The 23,528-nt window shown below is 34.4% G+C and overlaps 1 protein-coding gene across 1 annotated transcript in view; it reads left to right on the forward strand.

Annotated features, from left to right (window-relative positions):
• The first annotated feature begins 213 nt into the window (after window positions 1–213).
• The window catches only part of LOC123660478 (phosphatidylinositol 3,4,5-trisphosphate 3-phosphatase and dual-specificity protein phosphatase PTEN), a 73,286-nt gene continuing 49,971 nt past the window's right edge, over window positions 214–23,528 (forward strand). Inside the window, exon 1 of the mRNA XM_045595548.1 lies at window positions 214–595. Coding sequence (XP_045451504.1) covers window positions 361–595 — 235 coding nt within the window. The 5' untranslated portion in view covers window positions 214–360. The remainder of the gene's footprint in view (window positions 596–23,528) is intronic.

The raw sequence follows: 23,528 nt of genomic DNA on the forward strand, positions 1-23,528 counted from the left end.
ACTTTCGGCCATCAATTCATAACCATCTTTCTTTCTTGTGCAACTGTTTCTTGTCGGTCGTGTTCTAGGATTTAGTGCGAACGCAAGGATGGACGCCATTCGTGCGAGATAAATCGTAGCATCGCTCGCGTAGCGACAGTGCGTGCATCGGTGGCGGGCGTGGAGTATGCTATATGTGTGACTGGTGCGTTCGGGTGGCCTCGGTGCATTGCGGAGTGTGTGGAGTGTGCGGAGAGTGCGGAGAGTGGACGGGCACGGCGAGGACTAGGCTGCGAAGGGAGGCATGGCGGGCGCGATCTGATCGGGCGGTCGCGGCGTCCGCCCGCGCTCCGCCGGCCTCATGCGAGCGCCGGAGGTTTTATGGGTCTTTGCGTGAGCTGCCGGCGCCGCGAGCGAAAGGCACCCGAGAAGCGCTGGGTGCCGGGAGCGGGCGGGCCCGCTAAAGGCGCGGCGGCGGAGTTGCTACCGCGGCGCGTCCACCTGCCAGCCATGGCAAACTCAATCTCCAACATCAAGATGACCAACCCTATCAAGGGTATGGTGAGCAGGCGCCGAAAACGATACGTAAAGGACGGCTTCAATTTGGACTTAGCATGTATCCTTTTTGTCAGTGTGTGATAAGGTTTGTGGTAATCAGTTCTTAAGCTAGGTAAGTGGAGCTGCTGTGTTCCTGTAAAAATGGGGAATCGCAGCACATTCTTTTTCTATAGCCGTTCGTATATCATTTTATTAGTGCGAGATTATTACATGTATAACCTATATCACACGTATATCAACAATTTTACGTATTAGAGGTTATAACGCGTAAATAGTATCAAAATAATCAATTTGCATCTCAATACACACTTGTTAACATACAAGAAAGCGAACTGAGCGTCGAATTAAGGTTACGACAGTGCCGAAAATGGCATTTGAATATCATTATGTAGAAACTACAGTGTAGAGACACAAAAAAGTATCACCACTACAGATGTAAAGCTCAACAGCTATACATACACATCTATAGAGTGATATCTTGCATAGCAACAACTCATAACCTATATATTTATAACAGGACCATGCAATAACTGTTATCAGATTATCTTTGTGGAAACCTATAGATAAGCATCATTAAGTACTCTGTGTAAATTTCATATAGGCCTTGGGGCCGATCAATGTCACTAAACATATTCACTTTTAAAGTTTTTTGTGTTACTTTCTCCTGAGCACCTTACATGTTTTTTTCTTGTCGTATGTGGTTAAAAAAATTTGACTGATATGTTTATATATTCCTAGGACAGTATAAAATTTATTATTTCTCAAACTGCATTTTTAATTTAACTCCGTGGGAGGCGCACCCCATAATTTAAGAGGGACTTGCTACCATATTAAATTCCACAATGGATTTAATGTAAAAAATGAGGATTTCTAATAGGTATTACATGAAACAATTATTTTTTTTTATTATATTATTAATAAGATAATGTGTGGATAAAGCTTTTTTTTTTTGCTATGAAATCACAGCGTACAATAAGGTATTTTTTGTGCATGTCTTATAAAGAATCTAATTTGACTCTAAACATGAAAATATTTAAAAAACGAGTTCAATATCAAATTAGCATAACATAATATGTATTAATTTGGCTTTTTTTTTTTGAAAAATAATTATTCAATATATAATATGACATGTTTATAATAAGTTACTTTAATTTTTGAGTACATTGTTTAGAAATGGAAATGGTATTTTCTCTACATATCTTATTAACACAAATTTTTAATTTATAGATTCATAAATTGTCTAAGGATAAACTGCATAATGACGTAGACGCTCCGAGAAGCCTGTAAACGCCCGAGGAGGCTTCTGAGCTTCTGGAAGGAGCTGGGCTGGCTGAATTTGCCAGACCTCTTTTCACGCATAACGGACCACATTTGTGTCTAAATGTGGAAAACCGAGCCCACAACAATACAAACTGCATAATGTGATGCAGACTTTTGCGAACGATGCAGGCATCTTTCTTGCTGAGTGCAACTTAGATTGTCATGATTTTTATATATGTATGTTAATTAACCTAGTCAATAATTGTTTTGTAGCATACTATCACGCAGCGTAGGTTTTACTGTCAGAAATTAGACATGATAATAATATGCGAATGCAATCGAATATTCTGTTGGGATTTTAAAACTTTCTAATGAGTAGTTTCATCACTTTAGGTAATTTACCAGGTTTTTTTGTAAAGCCAAGAAACGTCACCTGGATACTGACAAATTCGTATATTTTACCTGGCAGAGGTACATCTCCTCGTATATCCTCTTTATAATATGTTGAAATATGTGAAGACATCTTTACCAGTATATTTTTTTTAATACAGACTATATTAGACTCGTTGGCATGATACCTTTCGTGAGCATGTTAGCACGGCTATAATTTAAAATAATAAAAAAAAAATAGGTATTTTTCCAGAAAAATAATTAGCTTCCATATGCGGTTCTTTAGTTGTACGTGGCAGTTAGTATTAATATTTCATTTTATCGACGTTTTTTAAGGGCTAAGAAAATAGTATTAGACAGCTATGCAGAAGTACCTTGCCAGAGTTTTTATTAACTGACTTTTAAAAAATGGAAAGGGTTGTTAGTTCAACTCATCTTTTGTGTGTTTTGAGATGCCAATAAATTTAATCCTATAAATCAATTTAATGTTGAAGAGTACTAGATTAGTCAAAAGAAAATTTGATTAAAACAGTTTAATTTTAAAGCCCATCATTACAGCCTATACAGTCCACTGCTGGACATAGGCCTCCACAAGTTTACGCCAAAAATAACGTGAACTCATGTGTTTTGCCCATAGTCACCACGCTGGGCAGGCGGGTTGGTGACCGCAGTACTGGCTTTGTCGCACCGAAGACGCTGCTGCCCGTCTTCGGCCTGTGTATTTCAAAGCCAGCAGTTGGATGGTTATCCCGCCATCGGTCGGCTTCTTAAGTTCCAAGGTGGTTGTGGAACCTTGTTATCCCTTAGTCGCCTCTTACGACACCCACGGGAAGAGAGGGGGTGGCTAAATTCATATTTGGGGTATAATTGAAGTTATTTTTTATTAATTTCAATGAATATATTTAATATAAATAATATACCACTTCATCAGTGTTATATTATTTATATTAAACAGTGGTATAAAAACAGTGGTATCACCAATATCACTTAGAATTTCTTGTAGAAAATAATATTTGAATGGTTGTGGCCAGTATTTAAAACTTACTAGTTTCAACTATTTTTTAAATTGCTAAGCTACAGAACTATATAAATGTACTTTCATTTATGTTTTGATGATGTTTAGGATTACTTTTCTGTTACTATGAACAATAGGCAGTTCTCTATTATGAAAAATGTAACAAAAATTGATCATTATTTTAAGACTTTTAGGAATAATTAAATAATTTTTCCTTCACATTCAGCCTGTAACATCCCACAGCAAAAATGGCCTGAACTCATTTTTTTCTGGTCACGATAACTGCCGAAAAACTCAACTGATCAAGCCGCATTTTTTTATACGCTTCAGTATTATCCAAAACTAATTTATTTCGAAAATCACAGTCTAATTCAATGTAGTTTAATTATAATTAGCAAGACACTAAAATCCACTTATCGTTTGTATATCTATCTACCTATACCTATATAAATAAAGTTCGTTTTCAATACATGTGCACTACCTTTCTTTTCTGGGTGGACAATTGTTGTATTTTTATTCTGTCCACAGCTACATTTTATGTTTCTTAAACCAATACAGAGTATCCAAACAAAAGCCAATTTCGGATTTTACATTATTTAAATTACACAGTTAAGGTAGACAAAGTTACTATGCAAAATTTTTTAAGTTTTTTTTGTAGAACTTTGTCATAATTAATATTATAAAAAATACAAATGAACATTTTGTTCATTGTATATATCTATATATACCTATATAACTAAAAATAATAATTAGGAAAAAACTTAACTCCGTTCATAATGCTTGCATGTTATTGTAGTAAAAAAAAAAAACATTTTTTATTCAGAAAAAAAAAATTCTAGAACTAAAAATTTTGTTTTAAGTAGCAATAAAGTAATTTGGATTTTCCAAACTTTTTCAGTTACAAAGCTATATAAAATATATTACATATCCTTAAGGGTTATAACGGTCTCACCATTGCTGTAATATCAAAAATTAATTTTATCACATTAACCTGACGAGATGAGTCTAAACGAGTCACCACAGATAACAGTAATGTACATTAGCTAAATCAACAAATTTTGTATTAAGTAATTAAGTATAATAATTTAACGCAAAAAGTGAGAAAGTAAAACTGAAATGTGATTTTCTAAAAAACATATTTCTTTTTGTAGTAATAATACTAATAAAACAAATCACGTGTTTAATCTTATATTAATTATTTCATATAATAAATATAAAATCAGAATACGCAATTTATTAAGACTTATGGTCTGATGACATCTATACGACACTGAATAAAATCATATGAAGTCTAAAATTATCTTTGAAGAAAAGAGTTTATTAGAAAAATCATAATGTTGAATCAATTTAAACGCTAAAGTCTTATATTAACTTCTCTGTCAGATGGATATCAGAGCTGGGATATGAAGTACATAATATTTAATAGGAATGTAAATTTCGATTTAATGTGTTAGAGTTAAATGATTTTATAATTCGACAATATGACTAATAATATCTTAATACTAATTCACGATCTACCATGTTTCATTAATTTACAATCGTATTGAGCCGATTACGGTTGCGAACCCGGCTTACAATATAGAGACAGTCCTCATGGAGAGACGGTCCTCCCTCGGACCCGTGGGTGTCGTAAGAGGCGACATAATCAAAATTTAAATGGGTGAAATAAGCAGGTGAAACCGCAGCCTACATCTAGTATTTATTAAAAAGTCACCTTTATCGCTTGAATGTATCAAAGAAATTTATTAGCAATCTGAATAAACATTAGGAATGCGAAAGTATGTGTGGATAAATAGATAGATACATATTTGTTATTCTTTCAAGAATCATTTATATACGTATTGTTTTAAATATACTGAACTTGTTATTTAGAAATTTTCTAGACTAGGATAAACCTAGTAATATGATAAAAGAAATTCTTATATAACTGTCAGTAACAAACTATTTAACTAATGAACTATTTCCAGTAATTCTTCCACTATAAAACAAACTAAACTTAAAAATTACATTCGCTGTTGAGCACAACTTTATTCACATTGAAATTTTATCCATATCATCCTCTATGATATTACCTTGTTTTAAGCTATCAAAAGGAACAAACTTATCTTTGCAACATTTTTCATTAATACTGTTCTCGTACTAACGCCGCGCCAGAATCGTGACATCCAGTCGTCGGCTCCCTTTGAGCTGTCCGCCACAAGTAGTCACCAAAGCAGCCGTGCCCAGTGAGAACCTGCGTCAGACGGAAAGTGAGGTGCTTGCGCTTACGGCGTATCCACTGCTCTAGGACTGGACCCAAGGCAGCCGTTACACGTGTGCCAAACGACTGCTCCGCCAGCTTCTCCCCTCACCTCCGTATTAGTGCTTCTATCCCCCACCCGGCGCACCCGTAGGATCCCGTCCAACGTAGGGTTCTCACCGAGAGCCCTCCTACCCGAGACATATGAATAGGTCTCGGCAAGGACCTTCGCCACGAGCTCCCACGGGGAGTCGCCGGCTAGAGCAGCAGTTGCAGCCCACTATACCGTGCGGTACCCCCGGATCGCCCTTGCTGCGATGATCCTCTGCGCAGATCGTAGTGCGGCTTATTCCTCGCAGTGAGGCGATCCCCCAAACCGGCACCGTACGTCGCCATACTCCGGCAGACTCCGGAATATAGCTGCCTGCAGGTGACGCTGGGTTCTCCAAGATTCGAGAGGAGTCTGCCCAGTGCATTCGCCACCTTCATGACCTTCGGTCCCAACATTGCGAAGTGTGGGCCGAACGTTCAACCTCCGTCAAGGATGAGCCCCAGATATTTGATTTTGGAGCTCATTCTGACCCACCCCTTTCCGATCTGCAGGGTAGCTCCCGGTAGGGGTTCCTTGCGTCCGTCCCGCGGAAGAGGAGGGCTTCGGTCTTGTCAATTCTGACACAAAGCCCCAAACTCATTATGCGACTGATCACGAGGTCGAGTCCGACCTCAGCCAGCCGCGCCGCCTCCTTGCAGTCTTGTCCCCGGGAGTAAACGAGGGTGTCATCTGCGTAGCAGATGATACCCATCCCGGGGAGGAGATGGCCTCGAAGGACTCAGTCGTACTCGATGTCCCACAGGATCGGACCCAGCGCCGATCCCTGTGGGAGCCCAATGTTTAGGTTGGTAAAAACTAACTTAGTGCAATTCAGGCCTCTGCATGATAGGAACTATGCATAGAAACACTAGATTTAAAGAAATTTATTCTGATAAATGGATTGTACCTGTTGCGCTAGCAATTGCGGGTTCGATCCCCGCCCATGACAAACATTTGTATTGGCCATACAGGTGTTTGACGTGGTCTGGGTGTTTGTGCAGTCCTTGTGAGACTCCCCACCGTGCCTCGGAGAGCACGTTAAGCCGTCGGTCCCGGTTGTTATCATGTACACCTGATAGCGATCGTTACTCATAGTAGAGAATATATCCACCAACCCGAAGTGGAGCAGCGTGGTGGCTTAAGCTCTGATCCTTCTCCTACTTGGGGAAGAGGCCTATGCCCAGTCGTGGGATATTACAGGCTGAAGCGTTCTGATAAATTTTATAACATAAGATTAGAAAACAAATTCGAATGTTCTTTTAAGACATAAATAAGTATTCCTAATTTTAAAATTTTAATTTGTGGTTATAACAGCCATTATTACAAATTGGTGTTTCTTTGGACACCTGGGTCTGGGTACTGATTTTACTAGCAACCTTTGAATCCTGAGAAGTTAGAAGTGAGTTAGATTATACTGCTATCTATACAAATAAATAAAATTGGAGTATCTGTTTGTAATATTAGAATAACCGCTTTTTACTAAATTCATATGTATGTACACAGTACATATGCCAAAATAAAATTTTATATAATTTTTGTCTCTGTCTGTTTGTTCCGGCTAATCTCTGAAACGGCTGGACTGATTTTGACAGGATTTTCACTGGCAGATAGCTGATGTAATAAGGAGTAACTTAGGCTCATTTTTTTTAATTAACTGCGGATTAAACAACAATTATTTTGTTAAATTTCCACATGGACGAAGTCGCGGGCACACTTAGTTAATAACAATGCAAAGCAAATCCATAAGATAAGAAACCCAATTTGCATAAATAAATTTAAAAACGTTATACGTCTTATTTTTTTTCTTTTATTATATAAAAAAGCAATTAATTTTTTGTCCCTAAAAATCTAGGCTGCAATGGATGTTTTATTACAAAATGCATTGACAGTTTTATCAGTCGTGTGGTTCAATAACCCGTGTGCACTCGTAGCAAAATTAATGATTTGAAATGTTTTATCTTTCTAGATATGATTGCGTTTTTATTAGCACCGTTACGAATTGCCGATTATTTGAAATACGTGATTCCTTTCAATCGTTTTATTTTCCTTTTAACAGCATATTTTTTTGTCAAGACTTCACTAGATTTATAATTTCTCATAAATTCAATTCAGGCAAATCACAAAATAAATCTAGAAGTCTCACTTTTTTGTATCATAATTTTTTCGGATATTAAAAAATTATTATCTTATGAGCTTCTTTACGGCGAATAAGTCTGACTTCAGTTTGAAGATTGTTTCGTAATGCATATAGGTTGTGGTTAGTGTCCTAGCTCGAAAAAATGCCTACACAATTTACTCGTTTCTCAAGGGAGGAGACTGCTTCAGAAACGTGTCTAAAAATGAATGTTTACACGCAGTTTATTACCTCAGTGGTTCGTATTGGGCACATAGATAAGAAAAGTTTTCCCTGTATAGATTGGGAGCCGTTCAAATTTACGAAACTTTTGAATGTTTTCAAAAGTATATCCAAAGAAGGTATCCTGTAGGTGTCTTAAGCTAAACAATTTTGTCGATGACAACAATTTCTTGCTGATAATTCGACGGATGCGATGATGAACCAAGTCTAATGCATCAAGCTGATATTTGATGAATTCATTACCATGACGGTAGTATTTCAGATCACAGAACTACTCCAGAGTATTATGAGTCTGTGTCCGATACATTGTTAGCAGCTAATCGCGGTAAAATAACGATATACTTTTTAAGAATCTCGAGTTTTTGGCAGCTGTTTCGCCTTAGCTTCGGTGCACTTCCTGAAATTGAGATCAGACGATATATGACTGCCCAGAAGTTAATATGGTTGCTTAGAGGAATGCAAATCTTTTAAGACATGAAACCGAGCGAAGATCTGTTTCAGTAATGAACTATTTTTCCGTCTTCTAACTGTAATGAAATTATTTTCTTATTTCGCAGTTAGCCTATACCTCGAAAAACTTTCTTCAAACGAATGTCTTTTGCACAGCTGAAGCATTATCAAGAAAGTTATGGCAAATCAACAACATTTTTTGAAAGTAATGTAGGAATTTGTTAGGTTGTATTCGTGCTAATTAATTGCCAAGTAATTAATTTGCATAAGTTTATTTTTGGAAATTGCATTGACTATTAGTAATGGCCAATCCTCATGTATCGTAATAAGTTTATTTCTATCGCTTCAGCCTGTAATACCCCACTACTGGGCATAGGCCTCTTACCCAAGTAGGAGAAGGATCAGAGCTTAATCCACCACGCTGCTCCACTTCGGGTTGGTCGATATATTCTCTACTATGAGTAACGATCGCTATCAGGTGTACATGATAACAACCGGGACCGACGGCTTAACGTGCTCTCCGAGGCACGGTGGGGAGTCTCACAAGGACTGCACAAACACCCAGATCACGGCAAACACCTGTATGGCCAATACAAATGTTTGTCACGTGCGGGGATCGAACCCGCAACCGCCAGCGCAACAAGCACAATCCATAGCTGTGACCGTTGCACCAACGCGGCGTCAAACGTCAAGTTTATTTCTATAGTAGTTCTAATTAGTGTAGGTATACAGATTATTCTATAAATATTCGCCTGCGTATTATTTTGCGTTAACCCCTTTGAGTGGCCAGATATAAAATTATTTTTTTATGTCTCCTGGGTAATCATTGATTTTCAGAGTATATAGCTAATGACCCAAGTTATTGCTATACTGACATACGTATTTTTTTTTAACAAAAACTAACTAATAACCGTGACTTCGTCCGTATTGTTTATTATTCATATGTGTGTGAACAAAACCACTTACGATTACACTACAATGATTATGGAACAGCAATAACACTTTAGGTAGAGTTTCAAGTTGAAACCATTCTTAGATTAAAATGAAACTGCAAGGTAACAAAACTGAAAAGCAGTCCAAGCAAAGGGATAGACAAAAGTAGAGACAGATAAAAAACTAAAAGTAAAATTCATCTACTTTATTTAAAAAGACTTCTGTTTTTTATTTAAATAACTTTCATATGTGTATATGCCGACCATCAGCCGGATACATGCTTTATTAGTCTGTATATATGTCGATGTCTTTTTGTTTAGTCTACATATAAAAAGATATAATCGAATTGTCACTTTTGTTATTTAATCGTTACACCATCTACACTTTACCTACTTTACTAGACGTAATTCTAAAATACTGCGCAGGTCGTTTGACATTTATGATTTATACCTACGATTCTTAGTATTTTTTTTTTAATAATTAGACTTGATTAAATTTTATTGTAATAGCTATTTCTGATATGTAGATACAAAGATATTTGTTTATTATCAACTCTTTTAAAACTTTCAAAGCTTTCAGCGATACCTTGCTGCCTCTCTGTTTTTTTTTTATTTTTATTTATTAACAAGATAATGATCTTACCATAACACTGATTATTTGCTGCTAAGTTTGCTGATTAAGTAGCTTCGCCACTAGTCACGTGCTTTCGCGTCTTATTTAATTTTTAAAGATTAGTTGTTTGACCACACATCGATAAAACTATTATTTCAATCATCGTTGCTAAATTTTCTTTAGGAGTATGACTAATTAATACATTTAATCGTAAGTGGTAGGCCTAAATAATTGGCTTGGTGAAATCTAGGTACCTAGTCAAGTTTTTTTTGGTGTGAACGTACGAATGTTGCATAGATTAAATCATGTGAAGCTTCAGTGCTATCTGTGTCATGAACCAAATAAGTTCCATGTTAAATCTGCAAGGGGTGTTAATCTTTTTTTTTTTTTTTACGTGGGGAAAATCCATCATGGATATTCTCCGGCGCGGGGGCGCCAGAGGGTTATGTCAGACTCCTACTGACTAAAAAACTACCACGTGTGAGCAGTCGTCCGCCTGGATGGGGCGAAATGGGGTCGCGCTAGCATTCGCCACCTCGCCCCGGAAGGGGTGTTAATCTATGCCAGTTCTCAACCAATTTTGTCGCGGTACAGTTACCAATTAAAAAAATCGCCACCACGGGAAAAAGATAACTTTGAAAGTTCTTTACTTAGACGAGTAAAATAGTTTGTGATAATAATTTTGAATGAAAAATAAAATGTATGTATTACTGACAGAAAGAACAGTAAAGAAACTTAAGGAAAAACCTTTTAACCTGTCGTTTTTTTTTGTGTGGTAGTAAAAAATAATTAAATCTGATCTATGCTATGACGCTAAAGCTTAGCTATGACGTGAAAACAGTGTAACAGTGTAACATTTCGCTCAGCTAATGTACTTTCATAGGTATTACGAATTTAATTGCATTATGGATGACATTGTAGTTTTACTAGCTGGCAACAACGAGAAGTGACGTAACAAAACATTATATTCTTCTTTCGTCGTACTCAGTGTTATGATATTCCTAAATGTTTATTATTACTATACGTATTTCTTTTATAAATGTGAATGTAAGTTTGTTTGTTAAGCTTCATCGCGAAATCTAATTAACCGATCATCGTGTAACTTTGTACACATAGTATTGGAGGTATTAGAAGTAATGGGATACTTTTTATTTAAAAAAATCAATGTGAGCGAAACCGCGGGTAAAAGCTTGTTTGAAATAACTAAATGCAATTTAAAGAAGTTATTTTTATTTTCTTGGATATCCATTTAGTTGGCGGGTAGATAGAGCTATGCGCCCCATCATAATTTTTGCTCATTTTGCTTAATATAGGAAAAAATGTTCATTAAATAAAGTACATAGAAAAATAAAGAAATATAGCCTCGTTAAATCTTAATTGTTTACCATTTAATTACTTATTAATTTATAGTCAATGTTATAGATGATTGATCAGCCTCGATTTTTTTTTTTTGATTTGGAAAGTATTTTCTGTGATTTAAGGAAAATGATCGTCTTATAGTAAATTTATCACTAATTATTGCTGATATAAATAGGAGAATATAAATAAGAATGGACTAATTCCAATAAAAAGTAAAAAGAAATGACATCATAACATCGAGAATAAATAAAATATCTAATATTATTAATTTTAATTAATTAATTCTTTCCTATCTCTTACTAAAAACATATTTTACTTAAGTTTGGATTAATCTTCACAATGGCTAAATCAATTTAGCTAAGTCTTTTTTTTTTAAAAGAACATTAATCTACTTAATAAAAGTATAATATAGTTTGCTCAAAATAAAAAGCGACTACAATTATTTCGACGAGTAATACAGCGTAGGTCGACGAAAAAATAGTCAAGTAAACGCATTATTAGATATAACTTAAAAAGAACTCGTCGGTCTTGATCTAATTTAAACGGGACCACATGGCCAGCAGCAGCTGTATTGATTTAAAAAAAGAAATCCTCAAAATCGATATACCAATAATTGTTTTTGCTCGCAAACGAAAAAAAAAAAAACGACTTCAATTACATCGACAAGTAATACAACTTAGATCGACGAAAAAATAGTCAAGTAACTACGCGTTATCAAAGATTACTCAAAAATTAGTTATCAGATTTTGATAAAATTTAAATGTGACCACATGGTAAACATCAAATTTCGATTAAATTAAAAATTATCAAAATCGGTACACCCAGTAAAAAGTTATGCGGATTTTCGAGAGTTCTCTGGGATCCCATCATTAAATCATGGTTTCCTTATCATGGTACCAAACTAGGGATATCTCCTTTCTAACAAAAAAAAGAATTATCAAAATCGACACATCCAGTAAAAACTTATGTAGTATAATACAACGTAGGTCGACGAAAAAAGCGTCAAGTAAAAATGCATTATTAGATATAACTCGAAAAGTAGTTGTTAGATCTCAAATAAATTTAAATGGGACCAAATGACACACACCACCTTTCGATTAATATTTTTTTTGTCGAAATCGGTCCACCCTGTCAAAAGTTCTGATGTCATACATGAAAAAAAAATCAGTCGAATTGAGAACCTCCCTTTTTTAAAGTCTAATAAAAATCATGTTTTCTTAATAGCAAACGAAGCGAGCAATTACACGGATATAAGCTAGTATGTCATGTAATTAATTTCTCATTCAGCTTTGCACATTTCTATTCCGATAATGACTCACTAATGTGAATTTTTGTATGTTTATTAATTACGTTTTAGTTTTGGATGGTGGTATCTATTAATTTTACATTTTATAACAATAAAATTAACATTTTAATGTCTATTTATTTTCAACATTATTGATACTATCTGGGGATTTATTGTAGTAACGTAACTTAACCAAACATCTTTCGCGACTTTCGATGCTTTGCAGACCGCTTTACATATTTTGTGGCTCCGAATGCCTCCTTTAAGAATTAGGACGTAGCGTGGTTTTAGTAACACGAAAACCTTCCTAAGTAAGTTTTCAAATGCAGTATCTTTTTCATAATTTAAAAATAATATTTCGTAAAAAATTAATTTTTACTATATAACTGCTTGTTATTTATGTATTTTTATCTCTCAAAGCACTTTTAAGCTGTCACTATAGTCGAGTGCAGTCATATCAAAAACCTATTCAGCGCTAAAACTGATAAAAATGCTATATTTAAACACTTTCCTACTTTCACTATCTAAGACCATAAGTTATGAAAAAGTAGTATTTTGTCCTTACATATCCTTATATAAATGAGAATAATTTTTTTTAGTCCTAATTTAAATACAGTGTTCTTTTAATAAATAAAACAAGTTATTGGTTTGTATAATATTATAAATTTTGTAATTTTTTATAAAGTTCAAGTTAAATAGTTATATTCAAAGTGGGTACCACATTTAGCTTTGAAAACTCGAAAGTTGCAATACTGGATAAAATGACCAGCCCCCAAGCCACAGCAGCGCACGGACACCCTACTAACTTGGCACGTGTAGAGTGGTGACCTTGTACATTATAATATGAGTCATTTGTCAATACCCATAGCCGCCCACATACATACACATCTTATGCTATGCACAAGTGGCATTCGTATAATTGATTTTCATGTGTGTTTGCAGAGTGTGACCTGTACGTAGCCGTGCTCAGTGTTGTGTGTGCATGTATAATTTTACACAACACGCAGCTATAGAGGATTTTTTTTCGCACTGTGACACAATTCTTAACAAAATTTTACCGCAGAACGCATATTGTTATATAACGAACTACCTAGTTCCTATAGCCACTTCTTCGTATGCGTGGAATTTACCCAGTTGCTATTTGTTGTTTATTGAGTACCTATCATCTAAAATTCTAAACTATGTATCAAGATGGCCTACAGGATTATAATTTTTTTGAGGATTTAGCGTGTTGCGGGAGCAAAGTTACAGAAAAGTACAATAAGTTCTAAAATAATTACATATTTTGGTTTCTGTTATTCTTGTTAATCCTAATTTCTAAGCAATGACAGGCACCGATACGTTATAATTATATATGTGTATGGCTTATACTGGATTGTACCGTTTTTTAATTATATTGAATGCATATGTTCCTTACTATTGCCGTGTCATGTTTCTATTATTTCGGTCATTGTGCTCAATACAATGTTCGTGGTAAAAATCTAATTTTTACCACTCCTTTTAGTTTACCACCACTACCATTAGTACTAATTGTTCTTCAGGTATTTCAGAAATATTTTAATCGATGTTTAGTCTTTCAAATTATTAATCAAACTTATTTCTTGTTCTGATGCACTCATGATACACAGATAACGCTCTTTTAGCTTCTACCGTAAGAAACTACGTCAGTAATTTGCTGTTCAGTTTGGACTCCCAAGTATTACAACCCAAATAGTACAAACAAATAAAAAATCGGTATAATTTAGCACAAACTTAGTACAAGCGAATGATTGTTATAGAAATGAATTACTGCATATTTTTTCAAATAGGTAGCAACTTCACATAGTATAACGCTTTTTATTACTGTTAATTTTCAAAAGTTCAGTCCTTTAAGAAAATGAAATGCTAAAATTGTTTCAATATATTATACATAAAACAATTTTGTTTTGTTTTTCTGACTGCTACACTGTCTCGGCTTACATTTGCGCTTATGGTTCTAAACTTCTACACTTCACACAGCTTTGTAGCGGGAATGTCGACGTATCCTTGTTTAAATAATACGTTCTCATCTATACAAATAAATAAAATTAGTGTCTGTTTGTAATATTAAAATAATCGCTTTTTACTAAATGCGTATGGATGTATACACGGCACATATACCAAAATCTGTCTGTCTGTTTGTTCCGGCTAATCTCTGACACGGCTGTACCGATTTTGACGGGACTTTCACTTGCAGATAGCTGATGTAATAAGGAGTAACTTAGGCTACTTTTATTTTAGAAATTATTTATTTTGTAACTCTGCGAACTAAACAATTTTTTTGAATTCCACGCGGGCGAAGTCGCGGGCACAGCTAGTTAATAAATATATTATTAAAATGCAAATAAACTGCTTTGTAGTTCGTATATTTTATATAATAAGGCTGTACGTACTATAGATTACAAATCGTAAATAATAACTTGACAACTCTCGTGTTGAATAACTAATTGTTTTAACATTTTTCAATCGTTATTTCAGATTATTATAATACTTAGCATGCATTTAAAGCGTTTATCGATGATTTTTTTTTCACAATAAATTTTATAGCGTCTCAACAGATAGCGATATTTAGACATAGTAAAAGATATAATCTAATGATATACTAGCAATAATGAATTAATCATGGCCATGATCGAGCTCTTAGATCACACCCGCTTAATTATACTTACTTATTGCATACATTTGCATATGATAAAACTAGTGGACTCTTCGAGGTTTCGCTCGCGTAAAAATAATATACTTACATCTGTGGTATACATTCATTGAAGCCTTAAAAAAGAGGGTAGAAATATTTAGTGGTCGATGAATTCTAAATCAAGAATCATTAAAATATCGGGTACTCAAAATGGCCCACTACAAATATAGTAGGTACTTAATAGTTTTACATATGTATGTATATATATATATAATTCTCGTGTCGCGGTGTTAGTTGAACTCCTCCGAAATGGCTTGACCGATTCTCATGAAATTTTGTGTGCATATTGGCTAGGTCTGAGAATCGAAAAACATCTATTTTTCATCCCCCTAAATGTTAAGGGTAGTCCACCCCTAATTTTTTTTTTTAATTTTTAGATAAATTATTTATTATTTATTTTATTATCATTTGGCATTGAAAAATACATACAACCCTAAATTTTCACCCTTCTACCACCAACCCCTATTTTTAAATAGCGTTTAGCGGCAAGACAACGTTTGCCGAGTTAGCTAGTATGAATATATCATATTGTCAGTAAACAGTAGTAAAGTTTCAGTTTAAAAATTATATAATATGCTTAATACATGTATACCTATACCTACACTAGGGACATTATTTTACTTGTTGTAATATTTATTAAAGCCTAGGATATAAAGGTAATGTCTACCGAGACATTAGAATTTAATGTTAGTTAAATATTGTGACCAAGTTAGGTTTCTGGATGACTCTAGGTACAAACGTTACCTAAGTTTGTAATGTACCTAATGTGAGATGTAATTTATTATTTTATTAATTGATATTTTTGCTACCTTAACATTCTTTTATTTTTGTTGAGTTTCTTTTTTGTAAATGAAAATGACTTTTGACGTTCGTCAAGTGTGTGTAATAATTCTTTAGGCGAAATAAATATTTTCATTTCGTTCCATTTAATAATAGTTACAAAAAAATTCATGAAATATTGCGAATGTTCGTTGTATACATTATGACAACGAGTCGTCAGTCAGACCGACGGCTATGAGAATGCGTACCTGACACATGTCAAATGGACGAGGCTAATGATAGGCATTAAGTGGGGGCAATTAATAAGCATAGGTGAAGCTAGGGTGGGCTCTAGGGCAGTCATCGCTTACCCTGGAAAATGCCATTGGCTTCATTGGAATTTGGGGGTTTTTGTTTTTTTTTTTCTATGGTAATATTTTTTTATCCTAAAAGGTAGTCTGGAAGAAATTGCTCTTTTAGCGATAAGATCGCCTTTGTACATATTCCTCTAATTTTACTAATTTTTTTTTGCTTTTAAAGGTTACACAAAAAAAATATTTTTAATATAATTATAACCTTTAAATTTTTACATGCTCTCCTATTATTTCTTGTACTCTTACCATCTAATTGGACGTCTTCTTTGAGTTGTTTTCTAATATTTTTTCCGTGGCGTGTTCAGTCTTCGTGAGATTATCCTGAACTATGGTTAGCTAGTTGCACACCCTCAAGTTGGCATCTTTTTATGTATGTATAATAAATGAGGGGAATGTCTAACGCGTAACCAGCGAAAATGAAATCGCGAAAGTACTTAATACGTGAAACTATTTATAACAAAATAAATAGTCAAACTTGAACTATGCAATAATGAAATATATATATATATATATATATATATATATTATCGGTGTGTATGCATTGTTAGTTTTCTTGTCTTTAAATTCAATGTACAATGAATGAATAACTTGAAAAAATTTTTTTTTAGATTTTTTTTTAATAAGTAAATAGTACCTATGATTAAAGTTATTTAAAAGCTGTGGTCGGTAGATTGTGTGGTGTTTGAAATTCTAAAAAAATTAAGAGATAAACCGTAATATTAGGTGCAGGATTACATAGTTGATAAAGATCTGTGGACTTAGTGATTCTGTATTTTATGCAACATGCTACTAATTTTGTACTAAAACACGGTTTATATATTATATTTATTTATTATTTTCAAAAGAGTAATTGCGGAGTTTTTTGCTGATTCTTCTCTGCAGAATCTATTTTCCGAATCGGTGGTAGCTTTACTTTTACAAAAATAATAATAATTTTTAATGTTTTCAGTAATTTGTAAAATGACGATTCGAAAGTGCTCATGGGGCATATTTGAATAAAGTAGATTTTGATTTTGATTAAAAGCCATTACAACAAGCTTTATAAAACCAAGTTTGTCGTTTGTGATATTTCTTACCTGCAGCCCCGGAACTAGTAGTCATATATCAAGTATTATCGAATCTTATCGCAAAAGCTTAAAGTGATAAAAGTTACGTGTACGTATCTACTATATACATGTAAGTAAAGTTTACTATTAACCGATGGAATAAAACTAACATAAAATATGTTCCAAGCGAACCTCTCCGCGTTTTAAAATACAGCCAATTCGAAAAGACCGAGCAACATACCAGTAGAAGAATTTTTAGTATCCAGTTTCAGAGATTACCCGGCCCGAATCGATAAAATTTACCATTTATAATTCCACAAGAAACACGTACCTCCAAGCTAGGAAGAAGGTATCCATGGTATTACGAAATCCGAGGCGAGCGATCGCCGAAAACTAGTTTAGTGTGTTTTACCTCGCCTCTTAGTCGACATTACAACACCGCAGTCGTGACACTCGACGAATGACCTTATACAGATTATTATTTGTTTAATTATTACATTTTTACAGGCGATTTTTAGGGTACCCCCGTTGTATAATGAACCGTACAATCTATACTAATAAATGGAGAGCCGGTTTTTTTTGGTTCGGTTGCTAAACTACTGAACCAATCAGAATAATACTTATACTATAAGATGCAACGTGTTTCGGAGAAGTTTTTAATCTACTCCAACGACGTTCTAAGCTGGAGGTGCAATCTCGCTAGGAGACACCCTTAGGACGAACGTCACCCCCTTGCCCTCCAAAAGGGCCATCCCACATCTTCGAACGAAGGTTCGCGGCCGGTGTCTATAGTACCCAGCCCCTCTCACCGGTGACGCTGTAAAGGCCAGTAGGGCCAACAGTAACAATCATTTCGAAAAAAAGGAGAAGAATTTAGTGTATGACCTGTTTGTTGGCGATGGTGACACTTGAATCATAATTTTACAAATTAAATTAGTCTTTAATAATGAAGCTACCATCGATTCGGAATGTAATATGCTTGGAGGAATCACCAAGAAAGTCATTATTAGAAGTAAAATTATAATAATTAATGATTTATTTAAATTCGTATCCCCAGGATATGCCCATTAATTTTTTTTTCCGTTGAAAACCGGTTGTTTCGATAAAGGTTGAAACAAATCGATCCCTATAATGGCAGGACCTTTTACACATTCAAGGCTGATTGTAATATTGGGTAGTAGTGTGTTTTAAAAAATGTAATATGTTTTTAAAAATAATATAGATTATAGGCATACGTATGCAGTAAATGTCTTAGTTGCTTAAGACCAAGTTACGTACTAATTGTGAATCGTGGTTTGACTAGCGATATGCTTCGGGGCTTATGGTAATTTTCGGTATCCTTTGTCCCCAGTCATCAAAAGTGTTTTACGAATCAGACTCGAGTTTTTGTAATCAGATAAATAAATAAATAAATATCTACAACGCACACACACGGTCGTCTGTTCCTAAAGTAAGCAACTTAATGCTCATGCTGTAACAGGCGACTGGTTGACATACATATAAACAATACATATATAAATAAAAATATATATTTCACCTAGACTCGGGGTGGAATCGAACCTACAACTGCCGGAGCAGAAAAGGTCACTACAAACTGCGCCAACTGGCTAGTCGAACTGTTATTAATGATAATAAAGCCTATTTTATTTCCAATTAATAACATAAGTCATGAGTACGGTTATTTTACATCGCATTGCAACGTTATATGAATGCCTAGTTATTTTCGAACGTATTTGTACAAACCACAAATCAAAAATGGTAATGGAACTCTGTTAAAACTTCGAAATGTAGCGACCTATAAAATATCCCAATACCTGTATTCGTTTTATGAAATACTAGCTGTGTCCTGCGGTTTCACATGCGTTTATTTATGTAAAAAGGCCATGGCCTTCCTCGGTAAATGGTCTACCAAACACAAAAATAATTTTTTAATTCGAACCAGTAGTTCCCGAGATTGGCGCGTTTAAACAAACAAATAAACTTTTCAGCTTGATTGTATTTTTTTTTTTTGCTAACAAGCAAACACCTTGGAAGGAGTTTTGTTTTCAGTTCAGTTCATCAAATCCTCAATTAAATAAGGCTACTTTAGTGATATACTCTTTCAAATAAAAAAAAAAAATACAAAAGGAATAACGTAAATCGACCTAGAAACCGTGATGATATCAGTATAGACCTAAAAACTAAATATAAGACAACATCTGTTCTTTTGTGTCTCTCACTATCAGGCTCTGATAAGTTAGTCGTGGTTTGTAAGTTGTGCCCTCGTGATAACCCCGCGGTGGAGGGTATTCTTAGGGGTTATCCATTTATGGGTTAATATTACCCTCTAGTGTTAGTTAGTTATAGTTGTAAGACAAGGAAGGTGGTCGATTTTCAAAAGAGACCAAAGAGAACTTATAAGTTTTTTTTTTGTTGTAGGAAATGAACCGATTAATAAAGTTTAAACAGACATTAGAAAAAATATTTAAATTTAATGTCTGGTACGCTTAATTAATAATTTCTGGTCGAGTCACGTTGCATCAGGTTCCGCATTAGTCGCTCAGACGGTTTTTAACCGACTTTCAAAAAAAAAAAAAACAGGAGGTTATCAATTCGTTTGTATTTTTTTTAATGTATTGTTACCTCAGAACTTTTGACTGGGTGGACCGATTTCGATGATTTTTTTTTTATCGAATGCTGATGCTTGTCATGTAGTTCCATTTGACGACGCGTTGGTGCAGCGGTCACAGTACTGACTGTTGCGCTGGCGATCGCGGGTTCTATCCTCGCTCACGACAGATATTTGTATTGGCCATATAGATGTTTGTCGTGATCTGGGCGTTTGTGCATGTGTATTGTGTGTGTTTTTGGACCCCCGACACAGGAGAAAATCCTACTGGGGGCCGTTGAATGGGAAACGTTTATTTATTTATTTAAATTTGATCGAGATCTGATTATTACTTTTTGAGTAATCTTTGATAACGCGTATTTACTTGACTTTAATATTTAACATCAATATGTAGACGAATCGATTAATTCTAAGTTCCGCACTAACGAAGTTCAAACTTCGTCGTGAAATCAATTCAAAACGGCAATATAGACTAAATGTTATTTAATGTTCCTAAACTTTTTTGTGTATTATAGAAAAACAAAAAGGTAAGGTTTTTATTTGTTTTTATATATAGTCAGCTCCTCGCAGTTTTACACTCCGATCCTCCTTCCATATCCGATCTCGTGGTGATGAAACGATAAAAAAAGTGCCCTAGGTGTTTATGGATCACCAGCTATCTATACGTAGCATGTTTCATTACAATCAGATCGGTAGTTTATTTATGTGAGAGAATAACAAACGTCCAAATATTCTTACAAACTTTCACATTTATAATATTCGTAGGATTATTGTCTATTGTTATCATCCGCAACAAAACCACCATCCACCGAATGCTCTATCAATCTGTACAGGTGAACAACGTAGGTAACTATTTTAACGGTACAATCACTAATCATCTCTGGAATATCATGATGTGGTCAGCATAACCCCTCCATTTCATGGTATGTTCGACATCGTTGTGTGATTAACTCTACGATCTGGTCACGACATATATATACAATAATGTACGCTTAACACGGATTTTTGGCAAGCGCATTGTTCAACGACCACAATCGTCTGACAGATATGGTGGTAGATAAATCGCGTTCCAAATTTTAATCGAACGGAATTATGGTACGTGTAATATTTAGCTCGCTACCATATCGGGTGCTAGCAAAAGTGATAGTCCAAATATATCGATACAAATATTAGCTAGCCGGCAGACATTACTCTTTACAAATTCCATGCTAACACAGTTTCGGATTTCCAGCTTGTTTTCATTAAAAACCTTAATTTATAGACAAACTTCAGTTGCACAATCATTCTGTAGTAATTAATGTACTTTGAAGCTATTTATATGTCATTAATCATCATCATTATCATCATCATTTCAGCCTAATACAGTCCACTGCTGGACATAGGCCTCCATAAGTTCGCGCCAAAAAAATGTTTTGCCCATAAGTCACCACGCTGGACAAGGTGGGTTGGTGACCGCAGGGCTGGCTTTGTCGCACCGAAGACGCTGCTGCCCGTCTTCGGGATACACAGGGTATTTCAAAGCCAGCTGTTGGATGGTTGTCCCGCCATCGGTCGGCTTTTTAAGTTCATGGTTCAAGGTGTTAGTCGACCAGTTCTATCCCTCAGTCGCCTCTTACGACACCCATGGGAAGAGAGGAGGTGGCTATATTATTTAATGCTGTAACCACACAGCGTATCTATATGTAAATAGTACGTAAAAAAATAGGTTTAGATGCATAATGCTTTCGGTGCCAAATGTAACATTCCACGTATCTTGACCTGATAGTAGTTATTCAAAAGTGAAGTTTGTTGGATCTTCCATGATTAGTCAGCTACCAACTACCACTTACTAAGCTGTTAACCACTTTTATCGATATCGGAGCACTTAAAGTAGACTTAATGAGTAAATTAATATAGTCATTAAAATGCAACGTCAGTGGTTTTATGTCCGACTGTATCATGTAGTTGAATAAAAGAAATCTACGAAATGAAACCCGTGTCGTCAAGATATGTCGTCAACGAAATAACCGTATCGGTACCGTTAACGTTAAAAGTTATAACGATTTTTACGGCTCCACTTAAAATAAATATGACATAGTACATTTTTAATTTTATAATGACATTTAAATTCTATAAAAAAAATCTTAATCGAAATAAAACTATAATATAATAATCGTTAAATTAATTTTAATGTTTCAAGCGTTATCATATTTGTTATTTATAAATTAAAACACGTTACATACATACAAAGTTATTAACCATGAAGCGCCATTTTTTTTATAATGTGTTTTTATTTGTTCATTCTTTGTTATTAACTTTGAGAATCGTATTTGAATTTTCAATTTGAATTACATCACCGTTATTTTGAAAGTAAAAATGTTGCTAACAATAATTATTATAATGTACATAATTAAATAATACACTTCTTACGACTTTATTATTAGGTACTAGTTTTAATCTATTCTAGGATCTCATTATATAGATACGTTTAATCGTTTGATTCGAATGTTTGAGATTAGAAGTAATTAACAAAGTTTTCATTTTTAGATTAATGTCCTTGCTAGATATATTTTACTTTGTCTAACTTTTCGTTTACAAAAAATTACCAAAAAAATATGTATCTTCAAAAAGATTAGTAGAATACACCAAAATAAATTATAGTTGCATACATTTGACTTAACAAAATTCGTAAAGCGCTGCAACATGTAATAAATTTTAAAGTTTACGAGTGCAACACTCATCGCCATTGTGACGTCAACGGTTTTCAGATGTCAATGGCACGTAAGCTAAAAACGACCATTCATTTTGCGACAGTCCCACAACCGTCAAACGAAATCGCAAAACGAACACGACGATTCGAAGTCACAATACAAATTTGTCGCACACGCTAACTCCGTGGTAATGTTACCAAACGTATGATGATGATTACTTTGAATGGCTGGCTTTACGTGTTACATTTGAGTACTATGTCATATAATATACATAATTGCGTGGCTTTAAATATCGCATCAAGTGTGCCTTGTACTTTAATTCATACTAATATATTGACAGAATACATTAGTATGAATTGTATAACAGAGTGTATAGGTTTGAGTCTCTATGTATTTGCGTGTTGTGTATGTAAATATGTTTCAAACTAAAAAAGTCATTCGAGGTTTATTAAAGTTGGAAACTCACGTGATGTGCTTTGGTGGTAATTCTTTGGGTGTTGATAAAATGAAATTTCTTTTTTTATATTATAACGATAATAATAAGTGCACACTTGTAAATTACTTATTACATCTTTAAAAAAAGTGCTTAGGAATAAGGAAAATTATATTTAATAAAATGTAGTAAATAATATACTTGCCATTTTATTTTACAGGATTTTATCAGAAAAATTTGAATATAGGTACATCGATATGTCTTTCTCGACTAAAGTAACGAACACAAACTAACATAGTATTTGAAAAGCATAGATTAAATTTCAGCTCGTTATACTTACGTTACACGATATTATTATAGATTCATATTCCTAATTGA

Source organism: Melitaea cinxia, chromosome 15, assembly GCF_905220565.1.
Source record: "Melitaea cinxia chromosome 15, ilMelCinx1.1, whole genome shotgun sequence".
NCBI classification, from domain to species: Eukaryota; Metazoa; Arthropoda; class Insecta; order Lepidoptera; family Nymphalidae; genus Melitaea; species Melitaea cinxia.